The sequence below is a fragment of the Gossypium hirsutum genome, chromosome D05 (genome assembly GCF_007990345.1).
Source record: "Gossypium hirsutum isolate 1008001.06 chromosome D05, Gossypium_hirsutum_v2.1, whole genome shotgun sequence".
NCBI classification, from domain to species: domain Eukaryota; kingdom Viridiplantae; phylum Streptophyta; class Magnoliopsida; order Malvales; family Malvaceae; genus Gossypium; species Gossypium hirsutum.
Window position 1 is genome coordinate 318724 of NC_053441.1, and position 21973 is coordinate 340696.

The 21973-nt window shown below is 34.9% G+C and overlaps 2 protein-coding genes across 2 annotated transcripts; both read right to left on the reverse strand.

Moving 5' to 3' along the window:
- Positions 1-641: 641 nt before the first annotated feature.
- LOC107907503 (digestive organ expansion factor homolog) lies at positions 642-11182 on the reverse strand. Its single transcript, XM_016834905.2, has 22 exons — positions 11004-11182; positions 10475-10569; positions 9825-9969; positions 9006-9129; positions 8199-8299; positions 7966-8097; positions 6800-6880; positions 5827-6008; positions 5586-5658; positions 5200-5253; positions 5030-5068; positions 4821-4909; positions 4656-4720; positions 4121-4167; positions 3439-3498; positions 2883-2954; positions 2237-2266; positions 2048-2142; positions 1822-1927; positions 1628-1690; positions 1463-1534; positions 642-1054 (listed from the first exon to the last, which is right to left on the reverse strand). The coding sequence occupies exons 1-22, from the start codon at positions 11103-11105 to the stop codon at positions 980-982; spliced, it is 1902 nt and encodes a 633-aa protein (XP_016690394.1). The 5' UTR covers positions 11106-11182; the 3' UTR covers positions 642-979.
- A 1254-nt stretch (positions 11183-12436) lies between these two features.
- LOC107907502 (GDSL esterase/lipase At1g29660) lies at positions 12437-14570 on the reverse strand. Its single transcript, XM_016834902.2, has 4 exons — positions 13680-14570; positions 13452-13576; positions 13128-13370; positions 12437-13044 (listed from the first exon to the last, which is right to left on the reverse strand). Exons 1-4 carry the CDS (start codon positions 13939-13941, stop codon positions 12523-12525), a joined length of 1152 nt encoding a protein of 383 aa, XP_016690391.1. The 5' UTR covers positions 13942-14570; the 3' UTR covers positions 12437-12522.
- Positions 14571-21973: the final 7403 nt, after the last annotated feature.

Below are 21973 nucleotides of genomic sequence, written 5' to 3' on the forward strand. Positions count from 1 at the left end.
TTTCCAGTTTACAAAGAAATTATTACAACAATCATTGTTGTAGTTGAAATGCAATTACCTTCCAGTGTTATAAATAATATAAAACACCAATATTTAGTAAATAAGTAATTTTGAGTATTGAATATTAAATATAGGAAACATGAGTTGAAGATGTAAGAATATATTTATATAAAAATTAAATGAAAGTTCAAGTGAAAATATTCGAGATTCAAGTTTCATTACACAATAATTTATAGTGATTTTATATTTATATTTTAATTTGTTTAATTTTTTAGGTAATCAATGGTTTGTTTTGTTAACCAAATCAATTAGGTCGTATATTTAATAAAACTGACTCCAAACCAATGCCCAAACTTACATTAATTAATCCTTAAAAAAATTTTGATGTTAATAATTTGTTTCTTATTGATAAACAATTACTACAAAATAGGACACAAATATAACAAATCCCATTAATACATTCAATCCTTTTTTAATGAATTGAAAATAAACTCGGTCTACTATAACTATTGTTCACAAATAACAATCAAGTCTATTCCCCATCCAAATTTAAAGGTTTTAAAGATATCTTAATTGTACAATTCTATGACTAATAATACATAAATTATGTTGAATGCTGGCAAATTTGTAGTTGAAATGCATTAAGAACGTAGTATTTTACCATTATAATTATACAAGAGTGCGAAAATGAATATCTGTGATGCAGAAATGGTCAAGTTGTATGACATAACGTATATTTTATGAACATGAGCCACCCCCCCCCCCCCAAAACAAAAAAAAATCTATGATTATGAAGGATTTTCCTGCCAAAAATAGTAACCGAGGCAAGGGATTCTAATAAGCTTAAAAAGAGGTAATTTCTATTCTTTTTAGCAAGCCTCAATCATAAAAGCCTCATGACATCGGTCATTGCCTCCCACTAGGAAGTTTGCTTCCGATCAGTCTTCAATGGCCCGCTATGAATGAGCTCCTAAACATTTCAGCAAAATACGAAGACTCCCTTCTCAGATTTTATCATTCGTTTTGCCGTAGCAGTTCCAACAATTCTCTCGAGCTATCATGACAGAAGCCAGAAAGTAAATTTTAGAGTCAGCAAAAGGGATCACTAAGGAAAAAGAAACTTGGAATACTGTGGTTCAGAGAAGTTCATAGATTAGAATAAAGAAAATGGAAGAACAAAACTAAATAAATATGCATCTATTCATCCTTTAGCCTAATCCTTATTACTGCTTCAACATTTAACTTTTTTTAAGGATCTTGAGAGGTTTGCTGTTTCTACCACCACTAAGCAAACACACACACACACACGCACACACACACAAAAAAAAAAAAACTATTACAGCAAATACGTCTATTTTTCGAGTGAATGCCAAAAACCCCCTACGCAATTAAACTGTCACCCTCTGTTATCATCATTCACAATACTACAAAAACTGACCTATGTAAGATCACAGAACATTACCTGTAGCTTGTCATACTGAGAAAACAAGACTGTGCATGCCAAGTCATCCGACCCTTCAAGCATGTTGACAATCTGGAACAAAAGAAGCATGAAGTAATTTTGGTTCAGAATGAAAGCTGGGCCAAAAATGACAGGGTTATCAAATTTTATGGTAACCACACTCACCTCATAGTAGAACTCCTTCCTCTCTGGGAGAGAATAGATGATCAAATTTCGAATACCACGAATCTAGGCACCAGGAAATTGAGAGGCATTAAAAGCATGTATTGAAATTACAATTTAGAAAACATTAACAAAGGAAAAGGCAATCAAAATGTCTGAAATAAGTAAATGAATTCCAATAGAGAAGTTTAAAGAACCTTATATCTGCGATAAAAATGAATTCTTTCAGTATAGAGCATGATCTTTCTCTTCCCTTCAAAAAACCAAACTCGTGCACGGGATATATCTTTCTGATTGGTGTAACTATAGGTTAAAGAAAATATTATGACTAATCAGTCGTGGAACCAAGACAGAAGGTTACCAGCGTAAAGCAAAAAATGAACTGAACAAAAAAAAACACCCAATGAAAGAAGGGTATCTTACTCGCCAAGTAAACAGAAAGATGCATTCTGAGACTTCAAGAAATTTCGAAGTCGAACAAATTCAAAGTAAGAGCTGGCAAATAGCATAATCCCACCCTGAAAAGGAGATCAATTGAAGAAAAATTTAGTAAGACTTTAAAGGTAATATTACTCCTAAAACAATTTTCAAAGACTGCTTAAGCATACTTACCTGGTCAGAATCTTTTATCTTAGGAAACACCTGGATCAGGAAAATCATCAATACATGAGTTGATATAAGAAAAGATCAGATAAAAGCAAGTTGTATTAGTTGACATCAAGCCCGACCATTTTGTTGCCTTCTTATTGGGGTACATTGTTGTAAGTATTTAGGCACCTCCAAACAGAAAGAGAAAACCATAACAAGCTCGCAGGGTCTTATCCTATAGGGGGTATACAATATAATTGATACATCCATGCAAATTTCAGAACATAATGGATGCCACAACCCAGTATTAAGCTTATCCATAGGATAGAACCAAAAGCATATTATAGAACCATATTAGTATAAACTGCCATAACCTGCCAACATAGTTAAGATTTTTACTCCGAATTTTGGATGTCTTTTACTTGGGATGTTGGCATCAATGTGTTGCGAAGAAGAAACGAGAAAAATAAGATTTAATTGTTTAATTTTGATCATCAAAACAACCTTTACAGAACTCTAATTTGACCTCTATGTTGTAAAGTGCTACTTCACCTAAAGGAACTGCAAGAACCCCGTATGACTAGGCACCATTAGTGAGTGCAATCTAAAATTAGCAAGATTCGAAAAAGAAAACAAATTGAAGCAAAAAATGGGTTTTAAAAAAATAAACCTTCTTTTCAAAATATTCAAGACGAGCATCATCAACATCAGCTATTGAACTTGCATCAAATCTTTCATAGATCTGTCAAAATTGAAAAGCACAAACTGAATCAGTACAATGCAAAAATATCATGCCCAACTCTTAGAGAGATTAAAAGGAACATGGATGAGACGAATCCAAAATCAGGAGATTTAGAGATAGCAATTACAAACAACATATGCTCATCGGAGGTAAAATCAGACACAAATATATACCAAATGAATATAAATATACTAGAAAAAAATACAATTTCTTCTATTTTCAACCAATATAACATATACAGAAAATTCTGTTATCGATCTGGCATCCAGAATATGGTATTAAGCTGCTGCCAGCACCATATCAAACTCCATGCATCAGATGGGGAAAATAAATGTCTAGCATACTAAATTCTCAATTTACTTTTCACTTAGAAGCTCACCACTCATCCAGGAAATCCCTCAAGAAGGGTGTTAAGGGCATCTTAAGAAAGCAGAGAATCTAGCATTGTGCAATCTAGTAAAGAAGCAAATCTAGAGGGGATTACCTGCCGCACTTGGGATAAAACTTTAGGGAGAACACCTCTATGCTCACGCACTGACTTCACCTGTAGAGAGAACTAGTTAACTTATACTTCAAGGCATTTTTCTCTTTTTCTCTTTTATTTCCAGAATGTTTGTACTTCTCAATGTAGACAGGAAAACAGAAACCCAACTGCTGCCCCCACACCTTAATCTTCCACCCGCCAAAAGAAAACAAATAAAGAAGCAAAGGAACGAGAATTCTATTTCTAACAGAGTTTAAAATCTGCAATTCCTTCCAAGTTCTTTATCATTTTTCCCCCTTTTAAAGATTCTAGCAAACGGGGGGGGGGGGTGAAGAAGCTCATACAACACAGGCACACCTCAGGCACTGCACTCACGATCTAATCAGTTGGTCAACTAAAGGGTAAATGAACATATTGAAAGGAGGGTGTGCAGAATAGCTAGCTAAACCAACAAATGAACTTCTACACTCTAATTATCCCATAGATTTTCATTCTCCCTATCAAATGTAACAAATGTCTGCTTTGTCTTCCTCTTTGCTGCATAAACCTTTCAAATACAATCAATTATTCTTATTTCTTAAGGTTTGAACCAAGTATTAAATACGTGAAAAGAACAGAAAGCATTTCGCTATGTAATTTGAAAAATATAGAAAGGGAAAAAAATGTTAGATGATGAACATACCTTTCCTTGATAGTTAACACAATGGTGATTGAAAAGAGCATTCATGTCTGCAGTACAAATGGGTAAAAAGAGATTAGAAATATTTGTTCACAGGAAGTTATAGTCATAAAGACACACTTGTAGGGCTTCTATTTCATTTTACATTTGTGCACACAACACTGATGTTTGAGCCATACTAGAACCACGTATAAAAGCACAGGTATAGACATGGAGGTGTAAGATTTGAAGTTAACTAAAATCCTGTATTATACATGATGCACCAATTCTTTGTGAAAGATCAGTATTATAAAAAATGTCTTCTGAAATCCCAATAACCCCAATAAAAAGAGAGAAAAAACTATTATACTTGCACAGATGACAATAAATTTCTTTGGATCAAGCTAACTATTTGGTTACTGCTTTAATAACTCAGGCAGATATTGTGAAAAGAAGACGGAAGGAGGTAAATGCAGTGGAACTGAAAAGTTCAAGCTTTGCACTGTACAAAGTGATTGCAAACATAGGCATAGTTCATCAAAATCAGAAACTCCATTACCTGGGTTTAGATAATAACCTAAAATAATTGTTTGCCGATAAAATCGAGCAAATCCATCCAAGTACCTATAGAAGAAAGCCACTCTTTGGAATCAAATTATCTCCATAAAAAAGAGGAAAAAGCAGAAGTCATAGAGTATCATCTGAGAACTTTATTGGAACATACCACGGTCTGATGCGCATAACATTAGTTCCATGCTGCTTTGATGGTATATGGTTCAGACGCTCAACAACAGAAGTCAGGAAACTCCAATTCTATATCCAGTCATCAAAAAAGAAAAAGATGGAGAGGCGCTGGGGGAGTTAGGCATTTCACTCAACATAATAAAGAGGAGAAATAAAGACCAAAAATATAAATTTGATCACACAAAATACCTGCAATGATATTACATCTGCATGGTCAATAATGACAACCTGATCATACAATAAAACATGCTCATTCTCTCTCTATTACGTAAGAACCAAATGACTTAAGTTCATTAAATATAGGGGATGCAAAGAAGAAATGCATACTCCAAAAAGTAGGCTGCTGAGAATGAGAATACCTCTATAGAAGATAGATAGTCAGTGTCCTTATTCTTTTCTGCCTTCCCAAATTTCTAGCAAAAATTAAATGTTATCAACTGGCAGCTTAAAAAGTTACACATACAAGCATGCAATGCATGAACATGCTTCAGATTTTAAAAGACAAACAATGTTGTAAAAGCATACGAAAGCATTTATCTCTATAAATATAAGATTACGATATCTGCAAAGAGATGGTCCAATAAATATAAGTTAACATGAAAAACTGCAATTTTCTCTAAATTCCACACTTTTTTATTTCCTTTGTACAATAACCCTAGGAGTGAAGAGAATTGTTGTCCATATTTTACACCAGTCCAATCAGAAACAAAGACAACCAAATTAAGAAATAAAGCATAATGCTTACTGTCATTAATTCAAGAGGAGAAGCAACAATGATGTCTGAAGAATAGAAATCACCATATAGCTTGATGGTCTTCCTGAAGAGAGGGAAAAAGTGAGAGTAGAAGTTACATAAAATCTTAAACTGCTTAGATTGGGACAACGGAAAAGCAAGTTAACTTGATAAAAAATTTATCAGAAATAAAAACATAAAGAAAACAACTTGTTAGATTCTAGTGAACAACTGGTCATTCATAGTACTTTACCTAGTAAATTTAATGCCTATCATGAAGTCATCCCTCGTATCACCCTTAAAAAGTGATTGATGATCAGAAGGTTTCGAAGGCTTCTTAGTTTTAGCATTCTTTGATTGCTCCTCTTCCTCATCACTTGAAACCTCTTCAGATCCAAAGTCTTTATAGAAACGGTCAATGTGTTCCACATTAACCTGGAAACAATAAACATTATAAACATGGACAATAAAACCAGCAAAAACATTCTATTCAATGAACAGCATATTAACAGATGCTTTTATATCAAACTCAGAGATATTTACAAACAATAAGCTTGTAAGACCAAGGATAATTAATTAGTGCCTGCTTCGGTGCTGAAGCAAAATAATCTAGTTCGAAAGATAGTCTAGTGATCTGTGATTTTCATTTGATGGAAATAAGTTTAGTTCTTGCTTTAATAAAATGTAAATGTATTCAAGGCTATGTGAAGCATATCTAAATAAAAAAAATCATACATAAAGTGTCTCTAGAGCAAACTATTCAAAAACTCAAAAGATTGAAGCTCCCTATAAAACAAACATTTTCATTGCATGACAAGTTACAATAATAGAGAACACAAGAAAGTGATGAGCTTAATTATGCACTTTGGATTTTCCTTTTTCAGACAATTGCATTTTGGAATGATTATATCTAAAATAATTGTTTCAAAGTTGATGTTCAAAGGCAATTCACTTCACTCCATACCAGATACACGTCTAGACATACCAAGACAAAGCACTAAGTATTTATTGACTATAAAACTTATCAAAGGAGTAAGATCTTGATATCTAGGGGACATACTCAAGAGATAAATCAGCCATACCAATGCAAGTAAATAAGTTATGTGTTGAAACAAAGCATAGTCCACCTAGTTATGGTACGAACAATTCATATTACATTGAGATTGAGAAGAATTCTGAACTGTCAATAAAAATAACTTGCAAAGAGCCAATCAAAGAACAAATACCTTTGAATTTGCAGGAGTTAGTTGTATTAACCTCTCGATGACACGAAGTGCAATGCTCCTCAGAGGTAATAAGATCAAAATCTGCACAATTCAAATAAACAAATGTGATTGGCTAAAGCACAATTCAGTGTTTTCAGGGCATAAATGGGTTTGATGATATTGAACATGAAAATAGTTCCACAATTCCCCATACTAATCAAGTAAAGCAGAAATAGTTGCAGAAACCAGTGCGCAAAGATAAAAAGGAACATGGGAACTATTTGGCAGAAGAATAAATTACATTTTTATATTAGGAAATATGCTGGTTAGCCATAGTTTAAGATCAATTATTGAGGAAAATGGTACAAATCAATAGAAGGGTCACTGGAATTTTGGAGGTTACTTTTTATGCCAAAATTTGGGAATAACTGCATATGCAATTGGTGTAAATTAATTAATAAACAGTTGACTAGGTTATAAAAGAAGGGTAGTCAGCCACACGTGGAACTAAATATTCATGTTAGCAATTGACTAAGATTAATGATTTAGAAATATGGTCCAAATGAACAGAATTAGGTTCGGCCACTTCATTTTTAGGCCTTTTTTTTCTGTCAAAATAATTAATAATCAGTTATCAAGGTTAGCATATAAACACTACAGCTTCACATGGGAAAAATTTGAAATGACTTAACTTTTTCCACAGTATCTCTTCTGGTATAATAATTAAAACAAAATTGCGAAAGTTTAAGATGAATGGTAGTCAGCCTCACAGGGGATAACTTCGGAATGAGTTTGACTTTTTCCAGAACTTCTGTTCTATTATACATATAGACCAGTTTAAAAATAGATAAGCATGTTCCCAAACCTTAACAATCAAATGCTGACAAATTAACCAATGTTCTCTTCAAAAAAAGGGTTAATTACACATTTGGTACAACCTATAGTCAAGTCTCAATTTGGTTCAAATTTTCAGAATTAACAAAACAAATCAAGTGTTTAAAAAATGGCACATTCTAATGCCATGATTTACAATTGTATTGTATGTTTTCGACATTTCACCTAATTGAGATTTTTTTTTTTTTAAATTTAGGTATCAAATAGAGAGTTTAACTATAGACAGGGCGCCAAATGTGCAATTAGCCCTTAAATAAATTATACTTCCATCAATTAGATGCTAGCAAATATACCTTGGGGCGAGTGAACCCTTGATCAAGAAAATTATCACCTGGAAGTATCTCCTCCTTCCCATTCATCTGGTGCTTGTCAATTTTTGCATTATTCTTTCTCACAAGATCTCTTGTTCTAAATATGTGATTGAGCTGCATGATATATTGTTTAATCACCAAAAAGAACAACTTACTCAAAAATCAAATTTGCAAGCAATAATAATAAAGCACAAAAGGGCAAGAAAAGTACGCACAGAATGCATAAGATATGCATCCATAATATTTGAGTCTTCTTCAAGGCCTTTGTGATAGAAAGGCTTCTTCTCACCGTGCAATATATCCCGATAACTATTGCCTGGCAAAAACAAGTAATGGTTTAACTCAACCAAAACAAAAACCTTTTTCAGATTTAAAATTTAATGAGCGAATGTGAAAGTATGAGTGCATGAGATTAACCCTAAAATGGAACAAGACAGTAAGGATATTTTAGAATAAAATCAAGCAATTATCTCCAAACATGTAATTCTTAATCTTTTAACTTTGAGAATGGTACATGGATCAGTTACATCTTGTAAGAAAATGTGAGCTTTTCTGGAGATTTTCTTTCTCTAAACATCTTTAATAATGTGATAACCACTGCTGTTAGGTGATAGTTTACAGTTTAGTGTTTGAATCAACTTAGATGGGCCTAACATCTAATATTTAAAGCTTCACAACTCAAAAAATGTAGCATTAACAATGGCAAAGAAATTTAAAATAATGAATGCAAGAAAGCGGCAGAAGCTATATGATTTAAATGTCTAGATGCTACAGTGATATGTGTCAAGGATTACAGAAAACTCAAACTCCAAAGCAGAGTCATTATTGCAACACCAATTTTCAAATAAGACATTTGCAGTCAAGAACAGATCTCATTCATCGCAAATACATGTTCAAGAATGAAGGCTATCAAAAAGAGCTGATGAAAAAAAATCCAAAGAATAGCATTAACAAGAAAACTACAAATTCTCTCAGCTATGAAATCAATTGGCAATTGACTGACAAATGAAGCACACACTCACAAAGAGAGAAGAACCATCTCTGCTTAGATGAATGGAAGTCATTGCCTCCAGATGTCTTGTAGACATCCAACCAGTGTTTATACAACTTTTGCTTGAGACCATAATTGGAACTCAAGTCGTCATCCTGCAAAAATTAGAATTGAAATAATTAAAAAATAGGGAAATCAAATTCTTTATTGATACAGCATGCTTTAAGATGCACTTGAAAAAAGGAAAAATATATATAGTCTACTGTTAGGGGTCAACTTTGACCCAGAACATTGCTTCAGGTAGATAAAACATCCTAACTATAAGCAGACAAATAGAACAACATTTTGCTTCTCCCCCCATGAGCTACTGGATTAAACCTTCAGCACAAGCCAGCCTAGCAGAAGGCTTCTTTAATCAGTTCAAAGAATGACATTCTGTATATTAGATTCAGGGATCACTGCAATGCCTTATCACTCACATGCACCCAAAGTATCCCCAAAACAGACAAACCTAATTATCATCATACAAATTCTAAATATCTATAGGATTCAAATTTATAGCAGTCAATTAGAAGTAATATTAAATTCCTTTCAAACATAGGACGACACAATTAATGCTTGCAATGCCTTATCACTCACATGCACCCAAAGTATCCCCAAAACAGACAAACCTAATTATCATCATACAAATTCTAAATATCTATAGGATTCAAATTTATATCAGTCAATTAGAAGTAATATTAAATTCCTTTCAAACATAGGACGACACAATTAATGCTATATTTGAACTGAAATAAGAGCAAAGCCAATTCAAAACCCGTATAAAAGGTGGATCAAAATGCAGATATACCTTTAGAAAACACTCTCCTGTGCCAACCCACTTGCAATTTGATATGTCAGCAGCAGGCACCTCCCACGTATACTTCCATTTCTTCTTTGACAAATCATCAGCCTCTACTTTTGACAACTTATACTCAACACGTTTAGTAAATGAACTGCACAAAAATAATTATATGCAATACTTAAACTGACAACTCGTAAAGGATCCCAAAAGACAGCATGACAGTAACATTATAAAGTTCATATAAAAGTTCAAAACTATCTAAGCATTAGTTACCATAAAAGTAGAGTAATGGTCTTAAAATAAATAAAATCTTTGTACAATCTAGAACACAAGCTTTTCGTATTTTAAAAAGTCACACTAAGTATGTGCTTCATGTATTTAAACTATCCCAGTACAATATGCAAGAGTGCAGGATGAATGACTTCAGACATCCAAGTTAAAATTTTTTTTAATAGACTTGAAGAGTTTACTTGATAGCAAGTCACTAGGCAACTTGTAAAAGCAGCGATAAAACCAAAGCAAAAAGTCTACACGTTCAACAACTTCTTTTAAGTCCTCTAGAAATTAAATTAAACGGTGAATCTTACTCAAACAACCAAAATTTTAATATTGAAACTAGTTAAACTTACAAAAAATGACACAGAATTTAATTAGACCTGGTGGCAACAGTAGATGGACCACAGACAGTCAAATCATCATCTTCATCTGTGCCAGAGGTCTCCAAGTCATCTTCAGTTTCAGCATCTTCAGTCTGTTTTTCAGTACCAACATTAACATATACAGAATGATCAGATAGGTCAGAATTTTAGCTGGACTTGCCATGCTGTTGCTTCTTATAAGTATGACTTGTAAGTTTACATATAGTTCTTGCTCCATAGAGGCCGGTATTACATGCCGAAGACATAAATTAAGTTGTATTAAAAGGAATCATGGGGACTAAAAGAACTCAATCTCTGTTATCCTAATCTATTATCTTCTCCCCTGTTGCAGAAAAAAAAACACCAATGACTGCTGCTGATGGTTCTGTTCTTTCTTAGTTGTGCTGTTAAAACTATTAATAAGAAAATAACCAAATAAATGCCGGGTTTGGCCCAGCCATCATGCTCTGGTCTTTTTATGGTTCACTTTGATATTGAAATTTCAGAAGATGAACGGCAGACCGAAGAAGAAGAAGAAGAAAAGAACCTGGAGGCCGGTGGCGTTGCTGATGGTAGAGACACGGAGTTTCTTGGCGTCGTTAGAGAAGGCAGGAGGTGAAGACACTAAGCTTCGACCACCTCTCTTCATGGTTTTCGTGAGGGACACTTTCTTGTTTCACAAACTATTTGTTGTTAGTCTTAGGTCTGCTCTTCTCTGCTTGCTGCTCCACAAAGCCCTAACTAAACCCCTTTCTAATTATTTTAGGGTAAACTACTTGGGTAGTCACCTAACTTTTGGGTAGATTCTATTTTGATCATTCAACTTAAAAAATTTTCAAGTTAATCCCAACGGTTTCAAAATTTAAATACTTAAAAGGGGAAGTTGAGTAAGGATTTTTTATTGATCTAATAACAAATTTAGTCATCCAATATTTACATATTTTATTATTTTAATCCTAAATCTAAAATTTTAATAAATTTAACACTCAATAGTTACAAAACTTGTCAATTTAATTTTAAATCCAAAAGTTAAAAAAAACTATTTAAAAAAATCATTTTGAATAAAATGATAAAAATTATTTTAAAATTTTAAAAAATAAATAAACTATAAATCAAAAATCAAAACACGTGTTTTAAAAATAATTATATTAATATTAATCAGAATAAATCAAAATGAAGTGGATGGCATATGGGAGGGTAAGGGCCCTTGGTTTTGTATTTTAAGAATGCTTCCAATATGTTCATTAATTTGCTTGGCAGGACACCCATTCTAGTCCTCTATTATTGATTTATTTCTCCAACTCATATTGGGTGTACCACACCTTAGTTTTCTATAATTAAAAAGAAAAAAAGGATACCACCACGTTTTTCACGAATTTGGGATAATTTATAAAAAGTTACAAAATAATTATTTAAATTATTTTTTTTTGTCATTAATTAGTTAATATAAATATAAAAATACTTAGAAGTTTAAAATAATTAAATAACTAAAAAAGATAAAATTAAATAATTAAGTGATCATTTTATAGTTTTACTAATAGTTGAATAACTATTTTCTAACTTTTTATAATTATATGATCAAAAAAATTTATTGTTAGGTGACTACTAATGTAATTTATTCAAAACTAAATATATATATAATAATATATAATACTATAATATAATCATTAAAAATATTAAGATGCCTATATATATTTTTTTTTAATAAATGAAAATTATAAAACTATTAAATATTAAATTTACAATATTATATATTTTTTAAAAATTCAAAAAAATAATATGAATGGAATTAAAATGAGTTTGAATTAATCTTTTACAAATATGGATGAGCTGAAGTAAAACTTTAAATCAGGTTAAACTTGAGTAAGCACATGTTAATGTCATACTTAAACTAGAGCATGAAAACGAACTTGTTACCTAGCTTAACTTAAGACGCAAGCAAAAGAAAAGTGGAAACTCAGTCAGATTCTCTACCATGCCTGAACTAAACAGTTCCTTTATTAATTTTAAAACGAGGGAGTAAACATATTACAACGATTCAAACTGACTGCTTCGAGTGAATCGGATTACACAGTGACACCAGAATTTTCACCCATTTCACAAATATCACCATCGGCATCGTTGTTGTTTGGCAGTTGTGCCATTTTCTTAACATTAAAGGGATAAGCTATGGCATTGGATTCAGAATCGTAAGCCTCAACTGCAATGACCTCATTCCATGCATCCGAAGTATGAACCGCATCCCAAAACACGTACTGACTACGGTCACCGCATGGCTCCGAACCTGGGATACAAAGATCTCCACCACTCCCTATGTCACAGCAGCTAGCATTTGCCACTGTAAAACCAAGGGAGTTTGCTGCGCTTGCTCCCGTAGGATTTAGATACGTAAATTTAGCGTCGGTGGAGTTGCTATTCAGTTCATCAACAAGCGGTATAAGCCTCTCATTGAAAAGTTGAGCTGCAGTGTTCATTTTTTCTACGCAGGCAGATCCATTTGTTCCATGCACCGCCATTGCATTTGGAGTGCACCCTATGGCACCAATTCCGAACAGTGCAAACATCCTTGCGCCGTTATTGTACAAAGTCTGGTGATAATAAAGAAAACAAACCCCTTCTAAGATTAATGAAGTTTTAGTTTAACAATCTAAGCCCCATTATATTTTCCGACCTTTATTTTCCGTGAATATTGTTCGATGAGATAAGTAGCATATTGCTCTGGAGTGAATAGGTGGCTGCTGTTGTACATCTCTGGCTTGAAATAGTTGTTAATGTAGTCATTGCTGCCTATTTGAACCGCATACATGCATTTGCCTAAAAGCTTTGATGCTGCACATTTTCCCAACATCTCAACTATTGTTGAGATAACACTTTGGTGGTTGCTTAACTGCATGTCCATGCTTATTCGAACACCCTGCACAGTTTAACTATTGATTTAGCGCTAACTCATATACTAAAACATGGTGAATATACGTACCAAACCTAACATAATTACCAGATGTTGGCCACTTTCATTGAGAATTCCAGCCGAACCAGATGCATAATTAACACCTTTGAGAATCTCTTGGCCTCTTGAAGTGGCAAAAGGAGGAATAAATTCTTGGAAACCCAGTAGTTGAACTGTAATTGTACATATTAATATTTAGACGCAGTGCATCTTAATTAGCAGCAAACAATATGTTATACATTTTTTGTATAGAGAGAGAGGGAGGAAAAGGCAAACCAATGATATCCTGCATGGTTCGACCATTAGTAAACCTTCCAGTGGGTCCTTTAGGGAAATCGATACCGTAAGGCCAATAATTTACTTTGGCCTCCGTCGCAAGGTTGTTATTGTTTCCATTATCCGACAATGAGTCCCCGAAGATGAAGTAGCAAGGCACTTGTGGTTCTGCATTGACACAATGATAAGTGTTGGAGACAAACAAGAAGGGAATTACAAGCAACAGCCACCATGGCTGAAGCTTAGACGCAAGGTTAGCCATTGAGGAGAATGACAGTATGAGAAGAAGCCTGAATGTTGGAATCGACAATGAAATGAAGCACAAATTTAAGGAAATATAAAGAGGGGTGAGAGAGAGAGAAAACAGGTAAAAGTTATCATTTTTAAATTTAAACAAATGAAATTTATCATGATTAACAATATTATTTTATTTTAACGGTTATTAAGTGATATAATAAATAATAATCAGTAAAACAAAATAAATAAGTAATAATCGGTGTTGGGGCATGGTCTCCATGATTGCTCAGAAATTACTCCTGCAGAGAAAAACCGAATTAAAGAGGATCCACCTTTCTCTTTAGCATTAAAAGCAGAGTTAACGTTGGTTGGAAAGGAGAGTCTAAAGCTAAATGCTTTATCGAAAAAATTACAACCACAATGCTCGTATGTTGGAGGTACTACAAAGGAGCAGGAAGAATATTTGTACAGGGCGCAAAGTAGTGGTATGATGAGAGGACTCCAAGATGGTGCATGGTTGGCATCAATTGCTGCAGATTTAGAAATACGAAAGGAAGAAGGAATCAATGAAGGAGATACTGTAAATAGTAACGCCAATAATCTGAATTCAGCCAGGAAAGTTAGTTGGAGAAGAATGAAATTAATGGGAATGATGAAAAATCATGAGGCAGATAGTATATTGCAAAAAAAGAAATTGGTAGAGTTAATACAAGATGAATACGGGACAAAAGAGACTCAGGAAGAGAATCCAAAAAGGGAGAGACATGGTGGACAGGATCTAATCACGGAGAATGAAACCAATTTGCAAATGGAATTTTTCAACCAGACAGGATCGGCGGCTGCCAATGGGCAAGCTGACCGGGCACAATGAAAATCATATGCTGGAATGTCCGTGGATTGGGGAGTCCACGGGCAGTACGAAAGCTTCGGTTTTTACTGAAGCAAAATAATCCTCAACTAGTCTTCCTAATGGAGACTAAAGTAAGTGAAAAGCATATGGAAGCAATTAGAAGAAGGTGTGGATTCACGAATGGGCTTGAAGTAGGAGCTGTTGGTACGCGGGGTGGGATTTGCTTAGCATGGCGAGAGGAGGCTCAGATTAATCTTAAATCCATGTCAACAAGTCATATCGATGTGCTGGTCAAAGAAGAAGGTGTTCATGAAGATTGGAGATTCACAGGGTTTTATGGCTCACCCTATTCACAAAACAAAAATGCCTCATGGGGTTCATTAAAAATCTTGGGACGGGAGCGAGAGTATCTTGGGTTAGTGAGTGGGGATTTTAATGAAATAGCTTATTCATTTGAAAAAATGGGAGGTCAACCGAGGGAGGAAAGGAAGATGGCAGCGTTTAGGGAAGTTCTGCAAGAATGTCACCTCTTAGATTTGGGATATTCAGGAATATGGTATACATGGGAAAAAGGGAATCTACCAGAGACGAACATCCGATAAAGATTGGACAGGGGTGTTGCGAATGAAAAATGGATGGATTTATTTCCAACGGGCAATATTCATCATTTAACGTCCAATCTTTCGGATCATTGTCCTCTTCTAATAAGCACATCTAATCAAAGCAGATTCAAGACAATTCCAAGTTTTAAGTTCGAAGCTTTGTGGACCACAGAGGAATCAATAGAAGAAGAAATTCGGAAATCCTGGAAGTCATCAAATGGATCGGTTCTGGAGAAGCTTGAGAACTTACAGATTAGCTTAATGAAATGGGCAAAATTCATAAAGAAGAAACGGAAGGGACTGACGGATAAAATTACAAAAGAGCTTGAAGATTTAATGAAGAAGGAACATGATGAAGATGTTATGAGCCAGATTATGGAAAAAAGAATCCACTTGAGTATGGAGACCGATAAGGAGGAGATGTATTGGGAACAGAGAACAAGAGCTAATTAGCTGAAGTTAGGAGATAAGAACACGGCATTTTTTCATAAATATGCATCAATGCGGAGAAGAACTAATACAATCAGTAGGCTTGATAGTGATGATGGAAAAGGAATCAATGAGGAATCAGAAATTAATGAGATGGCTACGCAGTATTTTCAGAAGCTTTTTTCGACTAATGGTGTTGGAGATTCTTCCCACCTTTTAACAGGTATTCAAAACAGTATCTCTTCGAATATCAATACAGCCCTCTTGGAAAAGTTCACGACAGAAGATATTTATATAGCAGTAAAGGGAATGGGTCCTACAAAAGCCCCAGGTAATGATGGATTTCCGGCTTTATTTTTTCAAAAATACTGGGGTATTGTGGGTGAAGATATTGGGAATTTCTGTTTGGAAGTTTTGAACAATGGAAAATATGTAGAAGGGTTAAACCTAACTAAGATTACTCTTATTCCGAAGAATTCCAATCCTACGAATCTTGCTGATTTTAGACCGATTAGTTTGTGCACAGTTCTATATAAAATCATAGCCAAAGCTATAGCCAATCGTCTCCAAGAAGTCATTGGAAGATGTATTGATAGTGCTCAAAGTGCATTTGTCCCGGGGAGGCTTATTTCGGATAATGTTTTGATAGCCTATGAGATTCTACATACACTTCGGCAAAAACGCAAAGGGAAAAAAGGATTCATGGCGATTAAGCTAGACATGAGTAAACCTTACGATAGAGTTGAATGGGTTTTCTTGAAGGAAGTTATGATGAGGATGGGATTTGCAAAGGAATGGGTGATATTAATAATGAGATGTATTTCTACAGTCCCTTATGTTGTGACTACAAATGGGAGGAGTGGTAGAGTTTTTAAACCAACCAGAGGACTCCGACAAGGCGACCCACTTAGCCCTTTTCTTTTTCTTTTTTTGCAGTGAAGGTTGTTAGGATCGTCCCGAATAAGCAACGAACAAGTAAAAATAGTAGAAGAAATTGAGAAGATGAACACACAAATTTAACGTGGAAAAACCCCTCAAAAGAGGATAAAAACCACGGGCAAAGATAATTTTACTATAATGGCAAAAGAATGAAGAGTACAAAAGATGGAGATAAAAACTAAACCCCGAAAACCCGAAAAACAAAGAACCCTCAAACGTAAACACAAAATTCTCTGAATGTGTTATGAGTTCTAATATAATGGGTGTCTCTTTAATTCTAAGATTGTAAAGGAGCCTATTTATAGGCTAAATTAGTAAGTCAAATAAACTATACTAATAAATGCTAAATATATTATACTAATAAATACTAAATCTTCTAGAAAGAAAATATATTTTTGTTTAACTTGACTTGCAAGCAATCTCTTAGAATTTGGGTCACACAATTCTAACAATCTCCACCTTGACACAAATTCTTTCAATGCCATCTTTGCCAAAACCCGCCACGGGCCTATCTTGAACTATGCAGGGAATTAACTGAGTCGAATCTATGCTTAGAAGCTGTAAGACTTCTAGCCTTCGACTTGTGCACTGCCAAATCAAAACTAACCCGGGTCTGATTTTCACGAATACAGTGCCCTAACTTTTCAAAACCTGCATCCAAAAGAGAACCTCTCTTCAACGAAACGGTCATACCTTTTTCCCTCCTATGACCAAGTTGCCTCCGCTTCAAATGAGTTGACTTTGACTCCGTAACGGACGAGGGACGTCCGATTTCACCAGTCACTGTAACACCTTCCAGAATATAAAGACTGCCGGTTCTTTTACCTTTTAACAAAACGAGAGCTCCACGAGATACTTTAATGTCGCTCGACTCGATGTTGATTCTGCATCCTTTCAAGTCTAAAATACTCAAGGAGATGAGATTCTTTCGTAAATCAGGTACATACCTGACATCTGAGAGTGTCCTAATCGTCCCATCGTGTATCCTAATTTTAACAGTACCAATACCGATTATTTTACTAGATGAATCGTTTCCCATGTGCACAACTCTACATTCAACTGAACTGTATGTGGAGAACCATTCTCTATTGGGACACATGTGGAAAGAACATCCTGAATCTAGGATCCACTCAGACGTAAGCTTGGAGTTATCGCTCGTTGACACTAACAAGAAATCATCACCGCCTTCATCGACCAAATTAGCACCAGGTACATCTTCCTCGTTACTCTCAGCAGCTCTTTTATTTCGCAGTTTATAACAATCTGCTTTGACGTGGCCTAACTTTTTGCAATAGCGACACCTTTTGTCTCGTTTCTTTGATGCTACCAAAACGGAAGCTTGTCTATCTGCTTTGCTATTCAAATCAAACTCATTGTCGAGTTTGTCTCTACTCAACAAATGACCCTTCACATCTTCGAACGAGAGTTTGTCTCTGCCATAAATCAGGGTCTCCCTGAAAAACTTGTATGAAGAGGGTAAAGAGCACAATAATAGCATAGCTTGATCTTCATCGTCAATATAAACCTCAACATTCTTTAAATCATTTAAAAGAGTAATGAATTGACTGATGTGATCTTTAAGAAGCTCACCTTCGTTCATGCGAAACGTAAATAGACGTTGTTTCAACACTAAACGGTTAGCCAGAGACTTAGTCGCATAAAGAGTTTCTAACCTTTTCCACAAGGCGAATGAGGTCTTCTCCATCAATACCTCCTGCAATACTGTATTCGCGAGGCACAACTGGATTGCAGACAAGGCCTTTTCATCAAGCTCTTCCCATTCTGTTTGATTTAGATTCTCAGGCTTTTTCCCTGTAACAACTTTTTCAAGCCATTTTGAACTAGAATTGCCATCATCCGAACTTGCCACAGATTGAAATTTGTCTTACCATCAAACTTCTCAATTTCAAACCTTGTTGCTGCCATCTCTGACTGGGCTGATCTATGAAAGTTAAACTAGCTCTGATACCACTTGTTAGGATCGTCCCGAATAAGCAACGAACAAGTAAAAATAGTAGAAGAAATTGAGAAGATGAACACACAAATTTAACGTGGAAAAACCCCTCAAAAGAGGATAAAAAACCACGGGCAAAGATAATTTTACTATAATGGCAAAAGAATGAAGAGTACAAAAGATGGAGATAAAAACTAAACCCCGAAAACCCAAAAAACAAAGAACCCTCAAACGTAAACACAAAATTCTCTGAATGTGTTATGAGTTCTAATCTAATGGGTGTCTCTTTAATTCTAAGATTGTAAAGGAGCCTATTTATAGGCTAAATTAGTAAGTCAAATAAACTATACTAATAAATGCTAAATATATTATACTAATAAATACTAAATCTTCTAGAAAGAAAATATATTTTTGTTTAACTTGACTTGCAAGCAATCTCTTAGAATTTGGGTCACACAATTCTAACAAAGGTTTATCGTCTTTAATTAGGAACGCAACAAGAGAAGGGTTGATTAAAGGGGTGAGAGCTGGCAGAAGAGGCCCGACAATCTCATACTTATTATTTGCAGACGATAGCATTTTGTTTGGTGAAGCCACTGAAAGTAGTGCAAGGAACCTTAAAGCTATTTTGCAAGAGTATGAGACTTATTCTGGTCAATGCGTTAACTTTAATAACTCCATGATCTTTTTTAGTTCGAATTTAGAAGAGGGTGATAAAGGACGTATATCGGCTAAAATGGGAATAAGATGCTCGACAAACATGGAGAAATATTTAGGACTGCCAAACATTGTAGGTCGGAAGAAAAAGGAATCTTTTCAGAATCTCAAGGACAGAGTAAAGCAAAGGATTGAAAATTAGAGCACTCGTTTCTTATCTCAAGGGGGTAGAGAGGTTTTCATTAAATCAGTACTTCAAGCAATTCCTACTTACGCAATGACATGTTTCCTACTACCAAAGTCGCTTTGTGGTGAGTTGAATAATTTATTTGCTAGATTTTGGTGGCAAAAAGAAAAAGGAAAAAAAGGAATTCATTGGTGTCAGTGGGAATATATGTGTAGGCCTAAAGCGGAGGGTGGTGTGGGTTTTCGAAATATGGCACATTTTAATATAGCACTACTGGCTAAGCAAGGGTGGAGGGTTATGAATAATCAGAATGCTCTCGTAACGCAAGTTTTCAAAGCTAAGTATTTCCCGGATAATCATTTCTTAAATTCCCGATTAGGAAATTCATGTTTTTATGTATGGAAAAGCATTTGGGCAGCAATGGACTTATTGACAAAGGGGCACTACTGGAGGGTAGGAACGGGTACTAATATCTCTATCAATGATGCTTGGATTCCAGATTCAGTTAATTTTAGATTATTATCAGAAATTAATTCTATGCGTGATGCTAAAGTTGATGAGTTGATTGACAGTCATAACAGAAGTTGGAAAAAAGAGTTAATTACCAGTACCTTTTCGGAAGATGATGCCGCCAGAATTCTCAATATTCCTCTGGCACAAACACCGCATGAAGACTTTCTTGTCTGGGGTGGCGAACGGTCGGGTGAATTCACGGTCAGAAGCGCCTATCAACTATTACAAAATTTGTCTGAAAGTCCTAGAGCTTATGCTTTACAGACCATCTATAGGAATTTTTACAAAAAACTTTGGAGCCTACATTTACCGACTAAAATAAAGGTCACAATATGGAAGATATCTTGGAATTATCTGTCTACAAGGGTGAATCTACAGCACTGGAAGTTAGTAGTCAATCCAAGCTGTCCCAGATGTGGAGAAGGAGCTGAAATAATGAACCATTTATTTCGTGAATGCCATGTTACATAGGAGGTATGGAGAGCATTGTCGTTTCAAGACATTTTGATGAATCAATGTGAGGATTTTCAACAGTGGATCACCTGGGTAGTAGAGAAGTTCAGCCTTTATCAAGGTCAAATATTATGTTGTGCACTTTGGGCCATATGGGGAGATAGAAACAAAAAAAAAATACATGAAGGCAAAGTTAATAATGGGACGGAAGTTGCAAACTTTATAAACTGTTACATTCATGAGATTAATAGTCTTGAAAAAAGAGATCTGAATTGTACCGGAGAGAAACAGAGATGGTCGTACCCACAGGAAAATTTCATCAAGATCAACTTTGATGGTGCCTACGATAAAAGCCAGAATCGGTCGGCTTCGGGTATTGTGGCCAGAGATTCAGAAGGAAATATCCTCTTCTCATGTTCAGAGATGCATTCTAATATCTCATCGGCCTTTGCTGCTGAAGCAATAGCCTGCTGGAGAACAGTCCAAATAGGAACCGGGAAGGGATGGTAGATTCTGATTCTTGAAGGAGACTCCCTCGCAATTATAAAGAAATGCAACTCAAAGGGTCAAGACAGATCGATGGTAGGGGCATACATTTATGACATTCAACAAGAAATATATGGACTTGATAATATCAAGTTTCATCATACACCTAGATCTGCAAATAATCTTGCACATATCTTGGCAACAGAAACGTTAAAAAGAGGAGAAGAAATTTACCTGGATAGGGGAGTTCCTGAGTATACTATGGATCAAGCTCGGTATGATGGGAGAAGAGGACCTGATTAGAAGTTTTAGGAGAGGAAGAGTGGAGAAAGAAAGCCTCAGAACAGTAAAGGAAGTGGATCGGTTTTCTTGGCATATTTTGAAAATGGAATCGTCAAAAATGAATTGAAATGACAGAAAGACTGGAAGACGGTTTCCAAACAACTTCTGATTGGGCAACGGATCGGTGCATTAATGCCGGTTCTAGAATTTTCGTTTTTAATATCAAGATATTTTCGTATAAGGCCATCTGAATTGGGCCATGTTTTGGTTTAGGATTATTTTGTTTTGTTTTGGTTTTATTTTGAGTTTTGTTTTCAGATTAGAACAGTATGTATTTTATTTCCATAATAAAGCCCAATCCGGAAAGTTCAAAAAAAAAGTAATAATCGGTATGAATATTTTCTATATTTAAAATTATGACTGTGTAGAAATTTTTAATTCCTTAAAGGTTTAAAAATTGTGTTATTTATGCTTAAAAAATAGTGAAGAGAAGTCAAAATCGTTATTGGAGAAGTTTTTAAAATGTTGTTCGAGGAGTCAACAGATCCTTCAACAGTGGAGGGATGTCTATGCTCGATTTTATCCCTGCATTTATCTTTGAACTTTGTGTAGAGCTTTCGACGAGTTCATGAAATGATAGTGTCTCGTCTACCAAGGAAAAGTAAACATTTGACTTTAATGGGTTCGAGCCCATACTCTTACATT